At 50.1% G+C, this 27,940-nt stretch overlaps 1 protein-coding gene across 1 annotated transcript in view; it reads left to right on the top strand.

Moving 5' to 3' along the window:
* The window catches only part of MAN2B2 (mannosidase alpha class 2B member 2), a 389,507-nt gene that overhangs the window by 192,320 nt on the left and 169,247 nt on the right, over positions 1-27,940 (top strand). Inside the window, exons 9-10 of the mRNA XM_085642446.1 lie at positions 14,197-14,383; positions 19,553-19,686. Coding sequence (XP_085498572.1) covers positions 14,197-14,383; positions 19,553-19,686 — 321 coding nt within the window. The remainder of the gene's footprint in view (positions 1-14,196; positions 14,384-19,552; positions 19,687-27,940) is intronic.

A 27,940-nucleotide genomic window follows, 5' to 3' on the forward strand; every position in this document is an offset into this window, starting at 1 on the left:
TTGATGGTCAGTCACTAGTGTAAAGTGTTTCCCAAAGATGAAGATGTGGAAGTGTTCACACGCCCAGACAACGGCCAGGCTTTCTTTTTCTGGCTGTGAATACGCTCTCTCCGTGTCTGTTAGACTTCTGCTGGCGTATGCTACTATGTGTCGTTGATCTTCTTCTCTCTCATATTGTGCTAGGATGGCTCCTAGTCCTACGGGGCTGGCGTCCACTGTTATCTCTGTTTTCTTTTTTGGATTGAAGTAAGCTAAATTTTTGGCCGACTCTACAGTTCTTTTGATCTCTCTGAACGCCCCTTCACATTGGGTGGACCACTGAAAAGGTTGTCCTTGCTTGGTGAGCATCCTCAGAGGGTAACTTAACGTGGCGTAGTCGGGTATATATCTGGAACAGTAGCTGGCCATGCCTAGGAATGATCGTACATCGCCCACGTCATCTGGGCTTGGTGTGTCGTTTAGCGCTGCTACTTTTTGTGGGTCTGGTTTCATGCCACTTCCAGAGAATATGTGGCTGAAAAATTTCAGTGTTAGTTTGTGAAATTCACACTTGTCTTGGTCGAGTGTGAGGTTGGCTTCCATGAGTGCATGACAGACCTGATCTAGTGCTTTGTCGTGTTCTTGAGTCGTTGCTCCATATACGAGGATGTCATCGCTGTAGTTTAGGACATGTGGAATGTGATGTATTGTTCTCCTGATTGCCTCTTGGAATATTTCCGCTGCTGATGACACTCCGAAACGTAGTCTTTTATATCTGAATAGCCCGAGGTGTGTCAAGAATGTCATGATATATCTTGTCCTTTCATGCAATTCTAGCTGGTGGTATCCTTTGTTGAGATCTAGTTTTGAAAATATCTTGGCTCCGTTGAGTGAAGTGATCATGTCACTGATGTGAGGGCCTGGATGTCTCTCTCTCTCTATCGCCATGTTGGGCGCCCTCATATCCACACATAGGCGGACTCGGCTGGTTTCCCCTTTCTTCGGGACTACCACCACCGGGGAGACCCATGGGGTTGGTCCATCTGTTCTTTGTATGATATCTGCTTCCAGTAGATCTTGGAGCTCCTTCTCCACGGCTTCTTGCAGGTGAAACTGGATTTTCCGGTGATGCTGTGCTACCGGTGTGATTTGTTCGTTTATGTGCAGTCTTATTTGGCAGTCCTTCATTTTTCCCAGGCCTTGAAAGAGCTTGGGGAACTTTTGGATGATAGCTGGTTTGTCAGCCACTCGGTATAAGATGTCAACCAGTTTCAGTCGTTCTGCGGTGGCCAGGCTCAGGAGGCAGTCGGCCTCAGGCCCCTCGATGACATGGATATAGGCTGATATTGTGCGATCTTGGTACGACAGTTCGGTTGCAAATTTCCCAAGACACGTTAGTGGCTTTTTGGACATCCACGTGTATACTCGTACATGTGCGTTATCCAGCTTGGGAGGTGATTTCATTTGTTGGTATTCCGTTACGGGCAGGTAGTTTAGTGATGCCCCACTGTCTAGCACGAACTTGGTGGGGTGAGCACCAATTCTGATGTCCAATCGCGGGTATTCTTTCAGCCGATCAGGGTCGGCTACACAATAAATATATTCCTTGTTCGAGGCATGTGGGCTGCTGAATTCATATCTGTGCATAGATCGCCGCCTAGTGTTGGGTCCGGATGTTTGCACGTTGTTGTCCTGGAAGAGTCTTCGAAGTATCCTGAGATAGGTGACTCCTCCCCTGGACCACAGTGCGCATGGGCATCCTCTCCATCCTCAGATTGTTTTTTTCCGCCATTGGGTTCGGATGTGCTTATCTTGACTCAAGTTAGGGAAAACTTTTTTCAGGCCAAAAGGCCTTTAGTTCGCGTCGGTACTGTTCCCGATCGGTATCGACAGTTACTTGTTAGTTTACTAACTTCAAAAACAACTTTTTCGCATCGACCATCGACACCATCGACGATGGAATCGAGGACACCATTCAAGCGGTGTCCTGTTTGCAATGCGAAATATCCCCATGTCGACCTCCACCCGGTGTGCAACAAATGCCTTTCACCGGATCACGACGAATCCACATGTATGGCCTGTGCTCGATTCCGATCCAGTAAGACCCTTCGGAATCGACGAGCAGCGAGACTTGAAGCGCAGCAAGCGGCACCGGCCCCGACCAACATCTTCAGTGCCGAGGACGAAGATGTGGAAGGCGTGGAGAACCTACCCTCCAGCCCCGCTTCCGAACACGATTCCGGATCGGAAGACATCGAAGAACAACTCTTTCACAGGGATGAAGACGACACCGAGGTAGGAGACTACGATGAGGCCTTAGGGGCCAAAGAAAGTAGCTCCGGTGACGAGCAAGGCCTACCCGTACAGACGGAGGATATCCCAGTGCGTCAGTCCATGGCTCCGGTCGAGGGATCGCCTTCGGGCCTTACCCAAGACCTACCCCGCAGTTCTTCGGCCCGGCCTCGGACATTCAGCGACAGCCATTAGTACCCAAAACGACTGGTTTCCCTTCCTCGAAACCGAAACCAAAAGTCGTGTTGGTTCCACAGAAACCGAAATTGAAAGTGACACTGGTCGGATCGAAGCCCACTACACCTTCGACGCCAGCCAAACCCGTCGGCACCGACCGCACCAAACGGGACTTCGGTGCCGAACTCGCAGCAGCCGACGTCGGCGCCGACACACGGAAAAAGGCCATCGGTACCGCCAAACCGCCTCGGCACCCGGCACCGAAACAATCGGCTCCGACCACAAAGGTCAAAATGGCCGCTGCATCGCACACCGCTTCGAAAGCAGCACCTAAGGCCCAATCATCGACGCCGTCGACGGCTACTACCTCTCCTCGACTCGATGACCCCGTGGCCCCGAAGAAGCCCACGCCTGCCTCTACAGAGCCGCTCGGCGCCAAAGAACCGTCGGCGCTCCAGGTGCGACAAGTTGCAGCGTCCTTGCAACGCATCAAAGAAAAGGCAGCCCTCCAGGACACGTCGGGCTCCGAGCCGAAAAAAGCTCAAAAAGCTTCTCCAGCAACACCCAACATCACTTTTGGCCTGCCACCATCCACGGCGCCCAAAATGTTTGAAATCAGAACACGTGTCACCCAAACTAGGATCACACCTGCCGAACGCTCTCCTACGGAGACGTCACCGTCCCACATCATCGATGCCGACACCGGCAGAATTATGCTCCACAAGCGGAGAATATCTTCCAAGCAAGCTTTGGACTCCTACCGGATCCCGCTAAAGAAAAAGCTCCATACCTCTTATCCAGATCCACAGCCCTTCTCTCCGACACCCTCCGAAACCGACGCTTTGGAGGACTACATGGGTGACGACGTCCCCTACCCCAGGGACATGGACCCTGAAGGCCAACAGGACCCTGACCAGGCTTGGGATGACCCTGTAGACCCGGGTGCACCTATGGATACACAAGACACGCAGCTATATGGCGCGAAAACGTCTCCCACAGAGGACACTGCCGCATTAAACGCCCTCATTGAACGTGCTGCGGCCAATCATGGTGTGCAACTCCACTCTGACACAATCGAGGACGATTTTCTAATGGATACTTTCGCATCCTCAGAAAGGAATATCAAAACTCTACCCATGTTGAAAGGTGTCCTCAAACCAGCAAAGGACATTTTCAAAGAACCCACCAGGGCAAGAGTAATAAACCCCAGGATCGACAAGAAATATAGGTCGGCGCATGGGGACCCTACGTACATTAGAGGCCAGTTGCCTCTGGATTCCATCGTAGTCGCTAATGCTCGCAAACGGGCGCACTCGCAGACAACTGGGGATGCTCCTCCCCCGGACAAAGAGTCCAAGGTGCTAGAGACCTCCGGCAAGCGGGTTGCAGCCCAGGCAGCTAACATATGGCGTATTGCCAATACACAGGCGCTCCTAGCTCACTACGATCGTGCACACTATGACACATTAGAAACCCTACTCCAACATCTCCCTGACCAATACAAAGAGGGTGCAGAGATCCTCATCAGGGAGGGACAACTCCTCACGAACGCATCCATTAAGTGTGCACTGGATGCCGCAGATACAGCTGCTAGAGCAATAAACACCAGCGTCATGCTACAACGACACGCCTGGTTACGAATCTCCGGATTCAAACCTGAGGTTCAAAATAACATCCTCAATCAGCCGGTCAACCCAAACTACTTATTCGGACCAGAAGTTGACACCACACTAGAAAAAATAAAAAAGGACACAGACACTGCAAAGTCCATGGGGGCTCTCCAAACGCAGACCTTTCGGAGTGGCTCCTTTCATCACCCCGGAAATAGAGGAGCAGGTAGAGGACAGGGGTCACAGCAAACCTACAACAAGGGCAACACACAAAGTACCTACGATAAAAACACCCGGGGTGGATATCGTGGCTCCAGCACAAAGGGCAGAGGACGCGGATACGGCAATACCAGGTCCTCCCCCAAGAACCAACAGTGACGCCCTCTCCCTTCCTCCCGACCACATAACACCTGTCGGGGGAAGGCTACAAAGGTTCCTGTCCACGTGGAACACCATCACCACGGACAGGTGGGTCAGAGATATTATCAAACACGGTTACTGCCTAGAATTAACCTCCACTCCACCCACAATACCGCCAAGACACCGTCCTATGTCCTCAGAGCACTTAGCGCTATTACAGCAGGAAGTGCTAAGTATGCTGACAAAAGGCGCAATAGAGGTCGTACCCGTCCACGAGCAAGGTACGGGGGTGTACTCCCTATACTTCTTAATACCAAAAAAGGACGGGTCACTCAGACCTCTACTAGACCTGAGACCCCTCAACCGCTACATTCTCTCAGAGCATTTCCACATGCTCACCCTACAACAAGTCCTCCCGCTGCTCAAACAGGGAGACTTCATGGCCACGCTAGGCCTCAAAGATGCGTATTTCCACATACCCATTCACCCCTCACACAGAAAATATCTCAGGTTCACTATTCAAGGGCAGCACTACCAATTCAAGGTTCTTCCCTTCGGCGTGACAACAGCACCCAGAGTTTTCACAAAGTGCCTAGCTACTGTGGCTGCACATCTACGGAGGCAACACATTCACGTCTACCCTTACCTGGACGACTGGCTTGTTCAAGCAAAGTCAGCCCAGCAATGTGCCAGCCACATGTCCCGCACCATTCACCTTCTTCACAGTCTGGGGTTCTCACTAAATTACCCAAAATCACATCTCCAACCCGCACACGTACAACAGTACCTAGGTGCGACCATAGACACTCTGGCAGCCACAGCTCAGCCAAATTTAGTGAGGATCAACAGCATGCAAATGCTGATTTCCAAGTTCAAACCCCAACACTCCCTTCCTGCGCGAGTGTTCATGCAGTTGATAGGCATGATGGCCTCCTGCATTTTCATAGTCCCACACGCGAGACTACATATGCGCCCGCTTCAGGAGTGCTTAGCACGTCAATGGAATCAGGCTCACGGGCAACTAAAAGACCTAGTGTTGGTGAGCGGTCGGGCATACAACTCTCTGCATTGGTGGAATCCACAAAACCTTTGCAAGGGCCGACCGTTCCAAGAGCCTGTTCCACAAATAATACTGACAGCGGACGCGTCTCTCCAGGGATGGGGAGCTCATGTACTCAACTACACAGTGCAGGGACTATGGACAATACAACAAAAGAAGATGCACATCAACCTTCTAGAACTGATGGCAATCTTCCTGGCAATGAAAGCATTCAAAGTTCAATTGTGCAACACAGTCGTGTTGATCCGGACGGACAACATGACTGCCATGTACTACATACAGAAGCAGGGAGGAACACACTCTCCACAGTTGTCTCATCTGGCTCAGAGCATGTGGAAGTGGGCCATTCAGAGGAACATATTCCTCATGGCGGAACACCTTCCCGGCAAGGACAACCAGATGGCGGATCTGCTCAGCAGACACAGCCACCAGATGCACGAGTGGGAGCTACACCCATCAGTACTCCAACCGTACTTCCAGCAGTGGGGTCATCCAGAGATAGACCTATTCGCCACAAGCGAAAACGCAAAATGCCAAAGCTTTGCCGCCAGGTTCCCACATCCGCAGTCGCAGGGCAATGCGATATGGATGAACTGGTCCGGCAGATTTGCGTACGCTTTTCCCCCAGCACCATTGATACCGCTGGTGGCACGCAAACTCAGACAACACTCACTAACACTCGTCCTGGTTGCTTCAACATGGGCACGCCAACCATGGTACACCACCTTTCTCGAACTTTCCGTGGTGCCGCATCAAAGGCTGCGGATCAAACCCGCGCATTTGACGCAGAACCATGGAGAGCTTCAGCACCCAGATCCGCAACAGCTGAACCTGGCAATCTGGCTCCTGAAGTCCTAGAGTTTGGCTACCTCAACCTGCCACCTGACTGTATGGACATCATTAAGGAAGCTAGAAGACCCACTACCAGAGCTTGCTATGCAGCCAAATGGAAAAGGTTCGTCATTTATTGCAATAACAATGACATTAACCCGCTAGACGCATCCATCCAAAACATAATTTGTTACCTCTTACACCTATACCGATGCAATCTGGCATACACCTCAATACGTGTCCATTTGACCGCAATATCAGCCTATCTCCAGAACAGGCAGCACCTCTCTTTATTCAGAGTGCCTGCCATCAAAGCATTCTTGGAAGGACTCAAACGAGTAATTCCTCCAAGCCACCCACCAGCTCCAACGTGGAACCTCAACTTGGTCCTCACACGCCTGATGGGTCCACCCTTCGAACCTCTACACTCATGCGAGATTCAATTCCTCACCTGGAAAGTAGCTTTCCTAGTAGCGATCACTTCTTTGAGGAGAGTTAGTGAACTCCAGGCACTAACCGTTCAAGAGCCATTCATACAGGTTCACGCCAACAGGGTCGTACTACGTACCAACCCCAAATTCATGCCCAAGGTGATATCGCAGTTCCACATGAATCAAACTATTGAACTGCCTGTTTTCTTTCAAAACCCACAAACTATCGCAGAAAGAGCACTCCATACACTGGATGTAAAGAGAGCCCTCATGTACTATATAGACAGGACTAAAGTCTTTAGGAAAACAAAACAACTTTTCGTTGCCTTTGCCCCACACCACAAAGGTAACGCCATTTCCAAAGCAGGTATAGCCAGATGGATCGTTAAATGTATTCAAATTTGCTATCAAAAAGCTAAACGCACATTAACGATTCCCCCACGAGCCCACTCAACACGTAAGTTAGGGGCCTCCATGGCTTTCCTGGGAAACATTCCTTTGCATGATATATGTAGAGCAGCCACCTGGTCCACTACACATACATTTACCAAACACTATTGTGTAGATGTGCAATCAAAACAGCAGGCAGCTGTAGGACAGGCTGTTCTCAAAACTCTTTTTCAGACCGCTGCAGCTGGCACTGGTAGCCGCCGCTAATAGAGGGTACTGCTATATATTCTATGCACAGATATGAATTCAGCAGCCCACATGCCTCGAACTGAATATGCTACTTACCAGTATGCATCTGTTCTTGGCATGTAGGGCTGCTGACATTCATATCGCCCGCCCTCCTCCCCGGCGCCTGTAGCAGCTGCAGCTCTCAGAATTACTGTAAGCATGGTCATCGCTTTCTGTATCTACTCCAGCACTGCCACAATGGCGAAAAACAATCTGAGGATGGAGAGGATGCCCATGCGCACTGTGGTCCAGGGGAGGAGTCACCTATCTCAGGATACTTCGAAGACTCTTCCAGGACAACAACGCGCAAACATCCGGACCCAACACTAGGCGGCGATCTATGCACAGATATGAATGTCAGCAGCCCTACATGCCAAGAACAGATGCATACTGGTAAGTAGCATATTCATTAGTCTTGAGAGATGGGTGATGTGGATCGGGATTCTCTTGATGCCGACCGTCGAGATTAATATGTTCTGCAAGAGTGGCAGCTGGATTGTGACGACCCAGTGGATGAGTCTCGTCTATCCTGGACTGCTCTGACATGGTGACGACTGCTTGAAGGCTGATGTCGCCGGTACCTTCCCTTTTGATCACCTTTGGGTATCGCCCCGTACATGCTTTCAAAGTGGTTGTCTCTACCACACTTCCGGCATTGTTGTCCTAGTGCTGGGCATGCGTCGGCATGTGGGAAGTCGTAGCCGCATCTGTAACATTTGAGTTGTCTGTCTGATCGTTCCTTGGTGTGAGTTCTGCCTTTGTGTCCTTTGCTTGACTGGTGGTGATGTTTCTTGGATCTGGAGGAACGCACCTGTGGTGGGGATCTTCCATGCATTTGCCGAGACTGCATCCTGAATGCTTGTTCCCGTCTCTCACCTTTCCCTGCTTCTATTTTCTTCGCATGTTCATCGGCTTGTTCATCTACTCTCGTCATCTCTTCGATCTCTTCCAGCGAGTAGCTTCTCTTGAGCATTTTGCGTCTCAGTGGTTCAGAGAGGCAACCTTCTATGACTCTCAGCCGAAGGGCGTCTTCAGTTGAAAACTTGTCAAAATCACAGTATCTCGCCAGTCGTCTCAGACGTGTGACGAACACCCCCATTTGCTCACCTTTCTCTTGTGCGGCCAGATTGAATATGTACCGCTCGTAGTCAACATTCCTTTTGTGTAGGAACTTGCGATTTAGTGCTTCGCAGACTTTGTCATAGGCACCAGAGGACTCAGCAGGCAGTTCTTTTATGATTCGTCCAACTTCCTTGCCAATCAGGTTCTTGAGAGCAAACAGTTGTTCTTCAAGGTCCGTCACCTTGGACGCTTTCATGAAGTCCTCGAAATCTTCTATCCATTCTTGCCATCGCAGACCCATGCCCCCACCAGATTCAAGAACGAGGGGCTCAGGGCGGCGCAGGAATGAGGCTCCAAACATGCTTGTGGGAGGTGGGTCGGGCATTGTTCAACTGTTATTGCTGATTGCTTTTACAGACTTTGTTTGCTCTCCGTTACGCTCGCCAGTGCTTGTTTGTTACTTCTGTTGCACTTGCCAATGCTTGTTTGCTACTTCTGTTTCCTTTGCCACTGCTTATTCGTTGCTTCTGTTGCATTTACCAATGCTTCTTTGTTGCTTCGGTTGTATTTACCAATGCTTGTTTGTTACTTCCGTTTCATTTACCAATGTTTGTTTGCTGTTTGGCTCATCTGCCTGACTTAAAGATGGCCGCCGATGGTCCCTGACAGGGGGATTGGGCAAATCTCGCGCCTGACCTCAAAATGGCCGTGGCGAGAATCTCGTGTGCAACAAGATTTTGTCTTTTGAATCACCGGAGACACCGCGATCATCAGCGCATGATTTCACTCACCGGGGCTCCGCCTTTGGGCACCGCTACCACGCCAGGTGAGGTTATTTTTTTCTTTCTTGGGCACTTTTCACCATTGCCGCCGGGGTGGGCTCCCGGTAGGCTCTTTGGACTTCACGCTCTAGCCTCCACACACGGGGCGAGCTCCGGATTTGTTGCCGCCGGGGTGGACTCCCGGTGGGCACTTCTGTCGTCGCGCTCCCAGCCCCACACGCAGGGTGAGCAGCTCCGGGCCCAGTCACCGCCGGGGTGGACTCCCGGTTGGCTCTTTGGACTTCACACTCTAGCCTCCACACGCGGGGCGAGCTCCGGATTTGTTGCCGCCGGGGTGGACTCCCGGTGGGCACTTCTGTCGTCGCGCAAGCTCGAAGACCTTCGTCGCCAGTTGTAGTGTCCCCGTGGAAAGAAGAGACACGGACACAGGATTCTTACTGCTCAGCTCCTTTATTGGTTCCTTCCTCGTCCCGGGCTAACGGCTAACTGCAGCCTCTAGCCCTCCGCTCCTCCCTTTCCGCCCGCCCTGGTCCCCACTCAGGCCGGTCCTAGTGCCTGACCTGTTTGGTCATTGTGCACTGTTACATCGGCACCATTACAGTGTGTTCCACAGCTTCGCAGTACGATAGGAACGACTCCTACCGCCCCAGGTCGTGGTGTGTATTCTGGGTACTTTCATCAGTCTTGTGCCTGAGGACCGCAACTCTCTGGCCGGATGGTACCAGGCAAATAATCTTTTGAGCGATAGCGGTCCTGTATTATTCAAAGCCTTGAATGCTAAACAGAGGGCTTTAACCTCGATTTGTTTGGCCACTGGGAGCCAGTGGAGTTGGCGAATTTCCTTGGAGATGGAGTCATATTTACGAATGTTACCCAGCATTCGAGCAGCTGTATTTTGAACAGACTGGAGTTTTTTAAGAAAATGCTTGCGTATGCCCAGATAGAGGCTATTACAGTAGTCCAGTTTGGCCTGAACCAGTGCAGTAATTACCAATTTTCTCGAGTCGGTGGGAATATAAGGCAAGATTTTCGTGAGTTTTTTTATCATGAAATGGGAGGCGGTGACAGTAGCATTAGTCTTATGAGATAGTGCTAGCTTATTGTCGATTTACACGGCTACATTTTTTGCCTTCAGCACGGGTTTAGGTGCTCCTTTAGGAGGGCCACCGCCGGCGCACATCGTTTCAGATACTGTAAGACAAGACCTCTTTTAATCTTATCCCCTAGCCCACGGACATTCCACGTGACCAATGACATAGGAGCAATTGGGGACACTGGGGACGCTGTGGACTCAGCCAGTGAATGATCCTGCACCATCAGTCCTGTCCCAATTAAAGCGTGCAGTCAAGGATGTAGATCGTATGCATTTCCTGTAACCAACCCTTATAAACCAGTTTGTAGCCACTGCCCTTAAAATTTTTTCAACCAATAACATCCAAAACTGTGTTAACAATCCCGTACCCCCCACCCTCCTCCCTGCTTGACGGACTTACAACTACCCGCCACCCCAACAGTGCCGAGTGCTTCATACCCTTTCCCGTTACCATAACTTGGGGTTGGGAGCAATCGTCATCTGTCCGTGGACACCTATTGTCCCTCTTTATCCATAGTGGCTCTTCTCCCTCCCTGTTGGCAAGAGCAATTAAGTGATTGAAGGGCATGGACCCTTTCCAATGGGCCGTCTATATCCCGACGAGCATCCTCTCAAGCCCTTAAGCACGTTTTTTTCGGTGCAGCTGCAGTATCGTCGTCTCAGGCAATAAGACTGGCCGGATTCGAGGCCTCCGCAGCACTGCATATCTCCGTCATGTTCGCCTTATCACCGCAGTTCATTCCTTCTACACTCCCTGAAGCAAGGTGTCTCCCCCTTACAGCCGGCTATTCCAGTTGTTCTTGCACGTCAGTTCCCTCTCGGCGATCGTGGCCTTCCCTCCGGCGATCCGAGCGTGGGGCTTTGCGCCAACCCTCCAGCCATTCCTGGGCGTCTTCTGGAGACATAAAAAAACATGTTTTACCTTCGGCCTCCACCCTCAGTTTCGCGGGAAACAGCATTGAGTACTTGATCCCGTGTTCACGAAGGGCCTTTTTTACATCAAGAAAGCCGCGACGCTGCTTTGTGACTGTGGCAGTATAATCCGGGAATATGTTAATAGTAGCGTTGTCGAGTCGTAGAGGGGGGCAGTACGTGCGGCCTGCAGTATTATGTCTCTATTTCGGTAATTGAAGATGCGGGCCAGGATAGGGCGTGGAGGGGTCCCTGGCGTGGGCCTGCCCTCTGGGACTCTATGCGCCATTTTAACGGAGAAATAGTTAGATAGGCCTCGCGGGCGAAGATGGTTTGTAATAAGGTCCTCAACAAACAGATCAAGAGCAGGGCCACCTGACCATTCCGGCACGCATATAAGGCGTATGTTATTTCGTCTCGATCGTCCTTCCTGGTCCTCCAGTTTGGTGGCCAGCAGTTTGTTATCCGCCGTAAGTTGTTGCATTTGCTTCTTAAGGATATCCGTGTCATTTGTGAGGGTTGTCGCCGTGACCTCCACCTCTGACACTCTGGTGGACATTTTGTTGAGGTCAGCTCTGATTAAGGAGAATTCTGCTGACAGAGACCCAATACGTGAGTCCAGGGACGTGTGTACTTTAGTGTAGTCATAATATCTTGCAGCGTCACGTCCTGGGCTTCAGCAGTGTTCGTATTGGGTCCCGGTGTTACATCTTGATCTGTGTGATCCGGCAGCGCCTTTGCATATGCATACTTTTCCAGCTTCGTTTGGTTCGACCCTTTTGCATGTCTGCCGCTCATTTTAGCGTTGGGAATATACGTGCGCTAATTTGGAGGTCAGGGGTGGTAATCACCGCCGCCTGCCAGAGGTCTCTTACAGCCCCCGCGGCCTGTCGGGTTTCTCACCCTCGTTCCTCCCGCAGCGCGCAGTTCGAATTTCCCAAGGACTGGCGCTGTCTACGTGTCCCACGCTGTCCTTACGTTTCTGGGAGGTTCGTAGGTTTGGCGGTCAGTACTTCTTCACCATATCTAAGGATGGCCCAAGCACATCAGCTTCTTGCCCCACGCTGTGTTACCGTGCCAGACACGCTGGGGTAACGCCGCTATTTCACAGGTGTACTTCTACAGGGTTGATTGGTCAGTACAACACTTGGTGGTGTCGCCTTATCTGCGGTGGTGGCATAGGGGGGTATGTGATGGCAATGGCGCCTCACCGCCCCCTCGTGGAGAGCTGCGAGAGTCACACCCCGCTCGATAAGCGAACCGCAGCCTGTCACCGCTTTATTCCTGCTCTGGTAGCAGTACCACTGCTGTGCTTCTGCCGGTGGGGGTGGGGGGGGGCCCCTCTCGTCCTCCTCGAGTGTCCAACACCTAGCGCCCTCCTCCACCTGGCACTGCGAGTCCCCGTTGCAGGCCCGCCGTCACTCCACGGCCCGGCTCACCTCGCCGCGGTAGGCCCCATGCTGGATAAACGTTTGCGCCGCCTGGATCTGTTAATCCGCCTTGGACCGGGTTGAATATACGTTCAGGGGGGTCTCTGAAAGGGTCTTCTGATTGTCAAACGTATCCAAGGATAGCCCAGGCAAGCTGACGTTGTGAACCGCGCCTTGCCGCTCTCATCAGCTATGCGGTGATGTTGTAGTCTATGGGTGCACTTCTGGACGTCTGCTCTGCCGCAATTTCACTGTCTCTTTGGTGGCGCGTGCTCCGTACGTTGTAGTGGCACAGCGGGGCATGCACTTGCACCTATGCTTCACCACTGCCCCTCAGAGATCCACGGGAGTTGCAGCACGCCCATGGAGCGGTACGCAGCTCGCCACCGCTTTCGCGTTCCTATCAATCAATCAATCAATCAAGGAATTTATAACGCGCACTACTCACCCGGAAGGGTCTCAAGGCGCTGGGGGAGGGGGTCTGCTACTGCTCGAACAGCCAGGTCTTAAGCTGTTTCCTGAAGGCGAGGTGGTCCTGGGTCAGCCGCAGGTGGACGGGCAGGGAGTTCCATGTCTTAGCCGCCAGGTAGGAGAAGGATCTTCCTCCGGCGGTGGCTCTCTGGATGCGAGGGATTCCTGGATGCGAGGGATTCCTGTCTTCCACTGTTGTGCCCCCGCCCCGGGGCTCGCACCACTGCCGGATCACTGTCGTTGGGGAGGTGGCCCCTCCCGTCCTCCTCCACTCCTCCGTATCTCGCGCCGTCCTCCGCCCATCATTCCGGGTCTCCGCGATCGGCCCTGCTGGCACTTTACTCCCCGGCTCACCTCGCCGGGGTAGGCCCCACTTTGTGCGCTCGGTGTCCGCGCCGCCTGGGAGGTTGATTCCGCCTCCGCCCGGGAGGGGGGTACACCCCTGAGCCTCCGGTTTCACTGGCTGCGGTTTGCTGGAGAGGGAGCAGCCGGATAAGTCTGCAGATTAATTAGAAGGTGTCCTCGGAGCCCGGAGCCTCCCTAGGTTGCGGCCATGTTCTACGGCTGCTAGCCGCACCCCTCAAAAATGCGGCTTTTTAATCTCTGATGTGGTTTTAAAACTGTCCGGTATCTCTTGTCTGACGAGCTAGTGCCTTGACACCTCCGGGTGAATGTTTTGCGCTTTATAAATTTCTTTTCCATTTCATTCAGTGCCTTTTTGAGCTTCTCCTTCATGAAATAAGTGCTACTCTAAGGATTCATGAAGCCATTTCTTTCATGCCTGGTCTCTAAGCTCATTTGTTTGTTTCATGTTGTTTAATGGGTACACCAACTTTGCACAATAGTGTTTTATTATTATTCACTGCATCTTTCCTCTGGGGAAAACATTGATATAACAATATATGCTGTAACCTTACATTTATAGGTATGTAATACAACCATTGGAAGTCATTTGTAAGACTATTGTTTATTAGACCATCAGCATTTTGCTTACTAGTTCCATGCCTGTATTGTTTGTGTTTGTGAAGGTTCAACACCATGATGGCATAACTGGTACGGAATCTCCGAAAGTGGAAGCTATGTATTTCAATCATCTACTACAAGGAATGTTCTCAGTGAAGAAACTGATGGTATCCATCATTTTAGATATGTTCTCTGCTGACAACAATGCCAAACGCCATTCCTACAGGTATAATGAAGTGGAAAGAGAGCAAGGTATTATTTATTTTCTTTGTGAACTTCTGTATTATCAATCATGGCATAATTCTGTCTCTTAGAAACACAAGCATTGAATTTGAGAACAGTGCTACCTGACTATGTCAAGTGTTATCAGTACAACTGTGAGTTAGTGGTTGCATATTGTTTGCAAGGTATATTATTGTAAGACATCTCTGTTTATTAATATGTACTATCAGTTCCTGCATCTATATAATTTTGGGGAAAGAGAAAGTGCAACTAGATGCTAATGACACCAATATTCCTTGTGGTACAGTAGGTTTCGACTTGTCACAGCAATATAATTAACCCCTTCGGTGCTCATGACGGAACGGTTCCGTCATGAGCCACGGTTGAGCTGTGCTCATGACGGAACCGTTCCGTCATGACCACGCCCGCGCAAGATTCCGTCAGCACAGCGGCGGAATCTGCGCAGCATGGAAGGGGTTAAAAAGGTCTTTTAGTTGTTTACACTCTACATTTCTTTGGTCTATGTCATATCTGTACTATAATTTATCAATAATTTACACCATATTTAACTTACAAACACACAAATATGAATTGTTGACTTTTTCAAACTAGTCAATGTACATTATATTCGTGCAGGTGAAAAAAGTTGACATGTCCAATCATATGTTGACAATAGACACATATTTGAGCAGGACACAAGGAGAATATGAGATAACAACATCATACTGCTACATTAGGTGTTGTGATGTGAACTTAGCAAAGTGATATTAATGACATGGATAAGGAATATAGTTAGAAGAGAGAAGTCATTCTTGACCTTCCAAAGTCTAAAATAGCAATACCTGTTAAAAGTGAGTCAACCATCTCTTCCATTGTGACACACACAGGAGTCCAGAAAAGTAAAAGTGCAGGAGGCGTGGGACAATTATGAAAATTGGGTGTCCAATGCACTAGATACAGTAGCACCCTGGACACTCAAACCTCCAGCAAGATTGACAAAACTGCCCCCTGGTTCTCTCAAGAACTCAAAGGAGCTAAAGCAAAATGCAAAAATTTGGAAAGACAATGGAGGAAAAGCTACAATTTAGAAAGTAAGTCACACTATAGAACAGAACTAAAAAAATATCACAAACTTGTAAGAGCAGCGAAAGATGACTATTTTAAGGGCAGAATAGAATCTGCCGATAACCCCACCAGAGAACTCTTTGCCATTTATAAAGAGTTAACGGTCCCGACCAGACTCGAAGCGCAAGACACCTACTCCAGCGAGCTATGCGACTCCATAGCCGATCATTTTGTCGGCAAGGTCGACAAAATATATGCCACTTTCACAGACGGAGCCGATTCCTCCAGTAAACATATGGTAGTCAAAGATAACTCCACTGTTAAACCCCGTCTGACATGCTTTAAAGTACTTGAGAGACAGGAACTGCTGAACATTGCTAAAAGCATACAGTCTGGCTCCCCTTGTGACGTGTGCCCCCCCAATCGCTGTAAGGGAGTCCTGGAGAGTATGATCGATCAGATCACTCATATCGTTACTCTCTCTTTCCAAGAATGCCATGTGCTTGATGCATGGAAAACAGCCCAGGTTATCCCTTTGAAAAAAAAACCTAACGTCCACATCTCCCAACTTCAAAATCTTTGTCCCATCTCCCTTCTTCCCTTCTGTGCAAAAATAGTGGAAAAAGTGGTCAACGGGCAACTCATGAAATACCTGGAGAAGGAATCCCTCCTCCACCCTACTCAATCGGGGTTTAGAGCCGGCTACTCGACTGAGTCAGCTGTCCTCTATTCCACTGAGTGCCTCAGACAGATGGCTGACGAAGGACAGCCTCTCTGACATGGGAGTGGAGGGACCTGCCCATGCCTGGTTAAAATCTTTCCTGGTTAACAGAAGTTTCCAGATGCACTGTCCCCCTTTCAAATCTTCCCCCCGGAAGCTGAGCCATGGGGTTCCACAGGGCTCCAGCTTAAGCCCTACCCTGTATAACCTTTATATGGAACCCCTGGCTCATATAGCTGAAGCTTTCGGGGTGGATATTGTCACTTATGCCGACGACACCCAAATGATGATCAAGCTGTCGCTCGACCATACGGAAGATGCCAGTAACTTTTCCAAATGCTTGTCATCAGTGGCATTATGGATGAATAACAACTGTTTACACCTGAATGGCGAAAAAACTGAACTTTTGGTTGTTGGTAAATCCCCCTCTGCCTGGTCGCACATGTGGTGGCCGGCGGAACTGGGCAATTTTCCTTCTCCAGCGGACTCTGTCAGAAATCTTGGAGTAATGCTCGACTCGGATCTCTCTTTCAGGTCTCAGGTCAATAAAGTCACGGGCAGGTGCTTCAGCACACTAAAAACCCTCCGTAAAATCCTTGACCTTCTCCCCATCAATGCCAGAAAGACACTTGTCCATGCCCTAGTCACACCCCATCTTGACTACGGCAATGTCCTACTCCTAGGTCTAAGTAAAAAAGGCCTACACCAACTGCAGTGCGTGCAAAACGCTGCTGCCCGCCTGGTACTCAACCTGCCTCGTAGAGCATCTGGGAAGAATGCTCTAGCGAAGCTTCACTGGCTTCCGGTCAAGGAACGTATTAAATTTAAAGCCTTATGCTTTACGCATCGCATCGCCCAGGGCAAAGGCCCAGGATATCTGCAAAAGCTCCTCACAATTCACTGCCCCACCAAAAACCTGAGGTCGGCCGAAGCTATGCTGTTTAAACTCCCCCGTACCCGCAGAGCCAAGATGGGTGGCCGTTCTTTCAGTTACCTGGCCCCTAAACACTGGAATGAACTACCACTCGATCTTCGAATGGAACCTTCAGAAACTAGATTCCGGGCCAAACTTAAAACTCATCTGTTTCCAGTCATCTAATTCTCTCTCCTCCCTCTGACCCTTGTTTAGTTCTCCCCTACTTCGGTCTCTTGAGATACAGCAGTATTCTAGCGCGGGGATACACTATTTTTAGTGCAGCCAGGCGCTTTAGAAATGGCCTTATTATTATTTTTATTATTGTTATACAGGGATCAACTAACAAATTGCTTGGTGAGCTGTTGGAAAGAAATAATCAAGATATATGCATGTATTCTTGAATACCAGTACCATACATTGCTAATTCAGTAAGTACATTTGTTAAGTAGTTTCATGTAAGATTACTACGTCTATGGTTTATTATGGCTATAGGTAATATAGGATGTGGCATTGCTATATCGATTTACACAAAAAGCCTACTTAATCTCCAAGTGCGCGGAGTAAGGCATGTTTTTTGGTGGCAAACTTCCATTATGAGGTTTATGTGTGTCCTATATGTAGCCTATGATTACTATATAATAAAATATGTTTACAAATCAATATATTAAGGCATTAGTACATAGGTGATAAAAATAAAGGATTATGTGTCATAGGAAAATCTGACTCATAATGTTTGTGTGTAAAGTGAGATAAAATATTTTTTTCTTGTTTAAGATCTGATCATCACACCAAAAGACTGTGTACCATTGACTTAAAAAATATGGTACAACTCTGAGTTACAGACCAGTAAACCGCAATAACAACACACAGGCATTTAATAACAAATTCTAAAATAAACAAAATCAGATGGGATGCAGATGAATGGCCCATTTAGACAGCTGTACTCTAAACTCACAATCTGGCTTTCTTTTTCCCTGGGATGGGGACGTTGTCAGGTCTCAGCAGATTTTGGGCTCTGTCAGATGCATTGGTGATTGGAGGGTAATTACAGTATCCATCTAGAAGTATGGCGCATCCATAATTTTAGCTAAATCTATGTGTACCATTGGTCCACTGTGGTGAAAATCTAAGATGACAGGTGCTATACATAGAAGACTTCTGGAGCAGTAGTGAAGCTGGTAACACAACGTGCTATGGCTTACTGGGGCGGATAAGCCAGCACCAAATCTGTGTGAAGCCCCTGAGGGCTCTTGGAATACTCGAGGAGATTGCAGGTTTACCCAAGACCAGCTCATGTAGAGGAAGCCAGGAGCCCTGACTGTGAAGTACGAGATGGGCCTGGTTTTGGCGGTTGTCATTGCTGTCTTGCTGCCCATACCAAAGCTAAGCTGTTGCATTTGGAAGACAAGCCAAATGGCAGAGAAACAGAACTTTTTTGCACCAGAATTGTAGCAGTGGAAGTAGCATCAAGGGGATGAAGGGAAATGACTTCTAAGGAACTCTTTAACAAGCAAAAATAAATTTTGTGAGTGCTAGGCATACTAATGAAAAACCTTCAGTGGGTAGAGAAATCGCCATTAAACTCCCTGCTGGAAAAGTGGATGGACGCATATTGGCTGTGAAGTCGAATGTGCCTTTACTGGAAGCAAATTTGTGGAATGTGAAGGGAGGTCTGGCTGTGATAAGCTTAAGGAGGAGGGGAACATTCAGTAAAGCACTGTCTTAAAAAAAAAAAAATCTTTTTATTAAACATGAAAAACAAACTTCAGATCATCATCAATTACAAGTTAACAGTACAGGATAAACATTATTGCAGGCGTCCCAAAAACATGACGAATATCCTTGACAATTACTAGCTGGTATTATCCGTACAATCTACAGATGTATGAGCATCTCTTCTTTTGGCAATTACTAGAGCACCCCCTGTGACACTGTCGACTGGCCTCTGTATTGCACCCTCAGTAAAGCACTGTTAAACTCAGATGACATTTCAGGGAAGATTGGAATTGCTAAAACAGAGGTGATTGAAGTTCCAAATGTCACCCTTATAATTTAGATTGACGTTTACCTACTTTGTCCAACCTCACTTGCAGAAGGTTTCTTGCATAACAAGATTTTGCAAGAGCATTTTCTCACAAAACAAGCTTTGCAAGTGAATTCTCATGCTGAAAGTATTGTTCTTTTGGTAGTATTCTCTCTGAACATTTTTATTGAGTGATTTTTGCCACTGCTGTTTCTTACTTTGCAATGTTTGTGAGTCTTGTAGATATTGAAGAGGTTGTAGGAAATAATTCACAAAGTAGCTGAGATGACCCCTTTGTTTTTTTGCCAGTATCCATTTAAATCTTTGAGTATGACCTTAATCCAACTAAAATAGCCTAATTGAAGAAATGTACTTTCATTACCCTTTAGAGCAGTCCTAACGATGCTTAGCAAAGTGCTTTGTGCATTTTCCTGTTTTTGTACAACTAATTGTAAAACTTTTTTTTTTAAAAAGGTTCTGAAAGCAACGAGCAATATATTGTTGTATATAACCCACTTGCGTGGAACATTACTACCTTTGTTACCGTAGCTATAAACTACTCAACGGTCAATGTGTATGATGAATTCGGACATCCAGTGCCAGCTCAGGTAATCAGAGCTTTATAATATTGCCTTTCTTACAGTATTCTCTCAGTTAATTTGTACTGTGGACATATTTTCTAACATCAACATATCTGTTTATTCCACACCTAGTCATTCGTTGTAATATTTTCTCAACCTAATACACACACACTTTACTCTGTTTCAACATTTTGAATACCCAGCTGTAGATACCAAAACCTTTACAATTTGTGCGGTCAATTCGAAAAGTATTTGAGTATTTGAAGTACTACTTGTGCTTTACACACTCATAAATGCCTTTGTGAATGGTCACCTGTATGTTGCCTCAAGCCATGACACAACTGCTTTAAATACATGTTAGTCTCCCTAACAGTAATCTGTCTGACATGACAGTTGTTGAAAAAGCACCAAATTGCATGTATGTAATGTACTACTTGTACTAAGTTTTGCCAATAAAGTAAATTGTAGAGGCCTTTAAAATATATCCCATGACACTGGGAACAAAGCAAAATCTAGCACACACTCTGTTTATAGGAAATCAGTGCACACCGTTTGTCTGTTTTTAAACTGTCAACTTTAATAAATGAATGATTGCAACTCACCCAGTTTTCTCCCTCAATAGTTGCAAGCCCCAGAACAACTGGTTGTCCTGCTTTTAAGGATTCTTCTAGATCTCATGGTGGGAGTACATGTAACAAAAAAGGAAGACATATTTGCTTTATAAATACCAAGGCCCAGAAGGCCTTCCAAATTCTTATCAAAGAAAACAGACTATTTCCAGCAGATTATTCATTTTGACTCTCTAACTTATACTTTCTACTGTCATTCTCACTTATTCCATGCAACAATTGACTACATTTTTACTAGGAGAGGAATCATTTAAATATTTACAAAGTTCCATATTGAGCTCCATACAAACAATACAGAGCTTCAACGTAATCCTGTCTAGCAACTGAAATTGATAGGACACAAAAGTCCTTTATAAAAGCATTTTTAAAACCACAGCTGTTTGTACACTTCTAGCATAAAGTATACAAAGCATAGTTCCCTGTCAAGAAATGATCACTCGTTGGAGGAGCCTAGCGCGCAACCAAGATGGCCGCGTAGGTGCGAGGCTCCCGAGGACCTCCGCGACCTCCTGCATAAATCCTGACAGAATCCTGTCCCAGATGAGGGGACTGTATTTGTGAGCCCGAGCAGAGGTGACGCCCGTTTTCCGTTTTTAAATCGGACCTCGGACACCGGCAGGAGCATCGATTGAGGTTTGCGGCCTTCTCCACACCGGCCCCCCGTACTGGAGTCGTGGGGCGATCCGGATACAAAGTGAACAACAGCGGCGGGCAAGGCTGGGTGACTCGCGTACCCCGCACTTTCACTTTCGCTTTTGCGCCCTCCTTGCTGCCAGGCGAGGTTGGGTTGCGGGGCGGTGTGCGGTGGTGTGGTCTCGCTGGGGTGCCCTGCCGGTCCGCCAGCTGCGGTCCGTCCTGCGGAGCGGTGGTCGCTCCCCCCTGGACCCCTTGAACTGGATTGTCGGCCCCCCGTTTCTTGAGGAGATTGACTCGTCTTGGGGATTGAAACCATGTCCACAAAACAAGATGGCGATCGGGCTAAGATAAAATAGACCCGCCGTGGCGCGGCCCAGCAATCCAACAGTATGGACCGCTACACCCTCCAGAAGGGATCCCCAGAGGCGCCGCGTAGGTCCCCTATGGGCCCGACTGATGCTTCCGCTCTGCCCACGGACCTGACCCTCCGAGACGTCATGGGTGCCATCGCCGAGATGAAGGCCTCGGTGGACCAGCGCTTCGACACTCTGGCGCAGAAGATTGACTCGGTACTCGTGGACGTGGGCCTTGTGAGGGCTGATTTGTCTAAAACCAACGACCGGGTCGACTCTTTGGCCCACTCTACCACGGGCCTCACAACGGACGTAGCGGCCCTCCAACAGGAGGTGCGCAGGCTTGGCCAGGCGAGCGCCCTGATGAATCGTCGGCTGGAGGATTCCGAGGGTCGGGCCCGGAGGAACAACGTCCGCATTATCGGGGTGCCGGAGGGACGCGAGGCGGAGGCGGCGGATCTATTTGTTGAGGACCTGGTTCTCACCCATCTCCAGCCTCGGGGGCTGAGTAAATTCTTTGCGGTGGAGCGTGCCCACAGGGTCCCCGGGGGTAGGCCTAAGGTTGGAGCCCCTCCGAGGCCTCTCATCGCCCGGATCTTCAATTTTCGGGACAGAGACGCTATCCTACAGACTTCCAGGCTACAAGGGCCGATCAAACTTGACAATATGGACATCAATTTCTATCCTGACTTCACTCCGGCAGTCCAAAAGCAGAGACTGAGCTTTCTCGGTGTTAAACGTCGCCTAAGGGACCTGAATCTCAAATATGCGATGCTTTTTCCAGCTAAGCTGAGAGTGGAGGTTGATGGCCACACGCACTTTTTTGATCGACCCGAGGTGGCCGGGGACTGGCTAGACACTTTGCCCGGAGGTCGGGACCGGGGGGGTGGGGGGGGTGCTGTTGGTGGGGAGGGCCCGCCGGATCAGGACTGAGGGACTAATGGTAGGCCTTGCTCTGGACTGCGTTGTTGTCACTATTGACTGTTAGGGTAAGTTCCCCTCCTGTGGAGGTCGTGTGGGGTCTCTTGGGGGATCTCCCTCCTCCTCTGGGGGACTAGTTAGTTTTCTTATCTATGGGGCGACAGGCACACTGCACTTTGGGGGGGCTGTTCGGGCTCATGCAGGGGTGCAGGGTGGGGGGAGTTCTGTTGGGTTGGGTGGGTTGGGGTGGGGTGTGGTTCGTTTCTACCGCAAGGCAAACCCGTTATTGTATTGTTGTTTTTGAGATGCTCTGGGGGGGACAAATGATGGCTTCGTTATGTGATGGGGGGTAGGGATTTGACTTTGTTGTCCTGGAATGTTAACGGACTGGGTGATAGGATCAAGCGGGGTGTGGTCCTGCAGTATTTGAAACGGATTTCGCCTGATGTGGTCTTTCTGCAGGAGACACACCTTATTGGTAACTCCTTTTGTGCCATGAATCGCCGTGGCTTTCGCTTGGTGGCCCACTCGGGCTTCACATCAGGCTCGCGGGGGGTGGGCATCATGATCAAGACCTCGCTCCCGCTAGAAATAGACGAGGTGCGCCATGATGAGAGGGGACGCTACACTGTCTTGGTGGGGAGGATGGAGGGCAAGGTAGTTGTCTTTGTCTCTGTGTACGTCCCACCGGGGCTACAGTCCACCACCTTTGCAGATCTGGGGCGCCTCCTTCTTGACCTCCCGGGGGGGCTTCTGGTGGTTGGGGGGGATTTCAATGCGGTGGCTTCTGGGACTATGGATCGTCATCCCCCTAGGGACCTCCCCCGGGCACAGGCGTGGTTAGCGGGCCTTTTGGACACACTGGGATTGGTGGACTGCTGGCGTTTAAAGCATCCCACCCAGCTGCAGTACACCTTCCATTCGGGTGCCCATGGTAGCCTCTCGCGGCTTGATTATGTCCTTGTCCCTGCGGCCTATGCTGGGAGGGTGGGAGAGGTGCGCCATCTGGCGCGGTGTATTTCAGATCGTTCCCCGCTCCTGTTGCACTTGGGTGTCTTCCCGAGGGGAGAGGGCAGGGTAGCCCCAATCAATGCTTGGTACCTGCGTGACCCCACTATTCGTGCTGACCTGATTAAATCATTGCAACGGTATTTTGAGGAGAATGTGGGGTCCGTTCCGTCGGCTATCTCCCTGTGGGAAGCCTTTAAAACAGTTCTCAGAGGGGAGGCCCTCTCCTTTATCTCCCATGCCCGCAGACGCGCACAGGAGGAGGTGACCCGGGTGGAGGCCGAAATTACTGAATTGGAGGGTGATCTGGGGAGTGGGGTGACTGACGCGGCGCTGCATGTTCTACACCTTAAACAGGCGGCCTATAGGGCCCTCGTAACGGAGGCGGCCAGGGGCCTTAGCAGAGAGCAACAGGGGCGACTGTATGATGTGGGTGATAAGGCTGGCAAACTGATTGCGTGGTTGGATAAGAAGGAGAGAGCTAGTCGTGTGGTCCCGCTGATTGAGAGGATGGATGGTGTACGAATTACTGAGCCGGAAGGCATTGTTTCTTGCTTCGCTGATTATTTCCGCGAGGTATATTCTCCGGTCTCTCCCTGCTCGGATGAGGACTCCCATGCCCTGCTGCGTGACATCGCGCTGCCCTCGCTTTCAGTGGAAGACAGGGATTCGTTGGATGCCGCTCCCACCTCGGATGAAATCGCCCTCGCCATACGCTCGGTCGCCTCGGGCAAGGCCATGGGCCCGAATGGCCTTCCTATCGAATTGTATAAGCTGCGACCGGATGTACTGGCACCTCACCTCCGTGCGATGTTCCTTGCGGCCCACTCGCGGGGCTCCCTCCCGCCGGACCAGCGTCTAGCTACCATCGTGGTTATCCACAAGGAGGGGAGACCGCGAGACCGGGTTACATCCTACCGGCCGATCTCGCTCTTGAATGCGGAGCCTAAAATCCTTGCCAAGGTGCTTGCCAACCGGCTGGTCGGCGTGGTGGGCGATCTGGTCCACCAAGACCAGTCCGGATTCATTCCCCATCGCAACACGGCTCTTAACTTGCGGCGCTTGCACGGGGTGCTCGCGCGTGTTCCATTCGTGCGGGAGCCGGCCATCTTGGCGTCCTTGGACGCCACCATGGCGTTTGACACGCTCGAATGGCCCTACATCTGGGCGATGTTGGCGAAATTTGGATTTGGCCCGGGATTCATCAGCTGGGTCAAATTGTTGTACTCTGACCCATTGGCGCAGGTGGTGGTGAATGGTCGAGCCTCGGCCCCATTCGTGCTGGGACGGGGCACGCGACAGGGTTGCCCCCTGTCGCCGCTCCTGTTTGCACTGGCCTTGGAACCCCTGGCGGAGTGGCTGCGGTGGCACCCTTCTATCCGTGGTCTCCGTTGGAGCCCTGAGTATGAGGACCGCGTGTCCCTCTACGCCGACGACATCCTGTTGTACTTAGCCTCCCCGCGTAAATCACTGATTGTCCTGGTCGATGTTCTGCGCTCCTTCGGCCGTAACTCAGGTCTTGTCATCAACTGGGCTAAATCCTGTATCTATGTGCTTTCCGGGGAGGCTCCTGTTCTCCCGCGGGGCTGCTCGATCCAGATTGCCTCGCAGGGGTTTCGTTACCTGGGCGTCTATATTACGCTGGACCCGGTGGCCCGCTACGAGCGGAATTTGCTTCCCCCCCTCCAGCGCTTGAAGGAGGACGTCGCGCGCTGGCGGCGCTTGCCGCTTTCGCCGCTCGGCCGGGCGGCATTGTTCAAGATGATGTCCTTGCCGCGCTTTTTGTACGCTCTCCAGAACTCGATGGACCTGGTCCCGGCGCGTTACTTCCGTGAGGTGGAGAGTTTGCAGCGCCGCCTGTTCTGGGACGGGAGGCCGCGTATAGCCCTGGCAAAGTTGACGCTTCCGTGGTATGACGGAGGGATTGCCCTCCCGGATATTAAGCGGTATTACTGGGCCTCCCAATTAGCTGCAATTAATCACGGCCTTTACGGGCCCGCCTTAAACCCGGCATTTGAAATGGACAAGATGCTCCTGCCCGGTGGTGATTATAATCGAGCGCTCTACACTAGCGTGCCCGATTCCCGCCTGACGGGACCCACGCGTGTCATGGTGCGAGTATGGCACGCGGCCAATGCAGCTATGGGATGGAAGGACCGTTTGACCCGGGCGTCACCGTTGTATGCGTCTGAGAGGTTGGGCTCCCTATGGACCTCGAAGGGCTTCGATAGGTGGGACACGATAGGCATTAGTACAGTGGGGGACCTCTGGACGAGGGGAGGGTTCAAAACATTTGAGACACTGCAGGCGGAGTTTCAGCTGCAGGGCAGTGAATACTTTCGATACCTGCAGGTCCGTCACGCTCTGGGTTCAGTCTTCCCAGACGTGGCCGCCATCCCGGAGTCCTCCCCACTGGAGGATAGAGTGCTAGATGGCCACGTTCCGGACAGCACGATCTCCCTCATCTACAAGAAGTTGATTAATGACCGCTCGGGCTTACTGACTGGGCTCCGCGAGGCTTGGGTTGCTGATGGGTTGGAGCTGGACGACGAGGACTGGATTTCCGCGGTGGCCTCCCCGAAGGAGGTGGCCATCCCGGCTCGCCTTCGCTTCGTCCAGCTTAAGATACTTCACCGGGTGTACATGACGGGGCCAGGGCTTCTGCGTATGGGCTATGCCGAGGATGGACTGTGTAAGCGTGGGTGCGGTGCATTGGCGACTTTTTTACATATTCTGTGGGAATGTCCGAGGGTGGAGCGATTCTGGCGTGGTGTGCATGAGGTCCTGCGAGCGGTTACGCATGTCGTGCTGGTGCCTGAAGCACGGAGATGCCTGCTGAATGTGTGGGAACCAACCGACTACTCGGTTCCGCAGACGCGATGGGTGACTCTGGGTTATATGATCGCTAAACGTGACATCGCTCAACTGTGGGGATCCCAGAGGCCCCCGGCAGTGTCGGCCTGGAAAGAACACATGGATTGGTGCATGTTCCGAGAGAAGGTGGTGTATGTGGCGCGGGGTAAGCCTGGGGCGTGGCTGAAGGTGTGGGGCCCCTGGAACGCCTACCGCGGGGGTATTTGCGAGCCGCCATTGTTGCCTCCCGCTTCACCAGCTCCGTCCCCCTAGAAGACCCCCTCCCTCAATCCCGGGCACAGTGTTTTCCCAGTCCCGGACCTATTTCCCTTCCCCTCCTTCGATTTTAGCGTATGGTTGGGGTCCCCCCATTTGAGGAGCATATGTTGTCACTCTTGCTCTCGGGTTGCCTTGCGGGTGTGGTTTTATGTTGTTAGTGTTGTATAAAACGAAACCGTATTGTGGGCTCAGAGTCATGTGGCCCACGTTGTTGATACCTCCTGCTTTAGCGTCTCTGTAACGCCAAGTGCCTTATTGTATATATGTCACTTATTGCTGTCGCTTTAGCGGCCGGCCGGAAGGTTGTAGGCCCATACCTGTATATACTTGAGATTGTAATAAACGGTTTCAAAAAAAAAAAAAAAAAAAAAAAAAAAAAAGAAATGATCACTCATTCCTAAAAGTGATAAATACTCCAAATGATTTTGTAAATAACAAGCTAATAGCCTGAATCATTGTGGATTAATATAGAATGTAAGATGTTAATTAAATAAATAAATGTTAGGCAAGAGGGTCTCTAGTTGGCAGAGGTAGGTACCTTTGTCCAAATAAAGACCCTTGCTTCTAGTCAGGGTAAGGGGGATACACACTTTAGATAACCCCTGCTCACCCCCTGGGTAGCTTGGCACCAGCATGTGTAAAATATTTGTTTTCAAAACACACAATAACACAGTGATTACCACACAAATGGACACCACACCAGTTTTGAAAAATAAAGTATCATTATCTAAACTCAACAAGACCAACACGACAAAAATTCAACATATAGGTAATACAATATGACTTTAGAACAGTTATTTCAAAAGTAAAGCTTGTATAAAACAAATAGCTCCACCTGGGGCTATTGCAACTTCGTTGCAGCAATAAATCCAAAGTACGGCGCCGACCGCAAGGAACATGGCGTGGGGCACAGAGTCACACGGAACCCCAAACAGTACCTTGGAAACAAAGTCTGACTTTGCATGGTGTTGAGGAGGTGAGGTGTCTGTGCTGAGATCGAGGCCGGCTCCCTGGCTGCCACGGAGGAGGCAAGGCATCATGTGCTCCAGGAGGCGACGTGTCAAGTACAGGACAGGGGAAAACGGTTCCGTCGGCGGTGTGGCGTTGGTTCCAGTGACAATGCGAAGTCGGCAAGTTCGTGGAATCTGGCCCTATTCAGGTGCAAGGAAAACTCCTGTCACTTCTCTAAATGTAGGCAAGCCTCTTTTAGCTCAGCTCCGAGTCATCCAGGAAGTGTTGGGGACACCTCAACCCCTCCCCGGTGGCTGTCTACAGTGAATGCACATCCCCACCCCCTGTTACTCCAAAACTAGACAGTCAATACACACACAGGCAGAGGCACACAGAATGGTTAGACAAGAAAATGCCTACTTTCTAAAAGTGCCATTTTCAAACATATAATTTAAAAACTATCTCAGAGAGCCCAAACTTTATTTTTTTTATCTTGTCCCAATGGGAAGTTATACTTGTAAAATGTTACAAAGTGCCTCCCATTTTATCCTATGGGACAGATAGCCTTACAATAGTGAAAAACGAAATTGGCAGTATTTCACTATCTGGACATGTCACACATCAGTACATGTCCTTCCTTACATACACTGC

This window comes from Triturus cristatus, chromosome 2_2, assembly GCF_964204655.1.
Source record: "Triturus cristatus chromosome 2_2, aTriCri1.1, whole genome shotgun sequence".
Classification (NCBI taxonomy): Eukaryota; Metazoa; Chordata; class Amphibia; order Caudata; family Salamandridae; genus Triturus; species Triturus cristatus.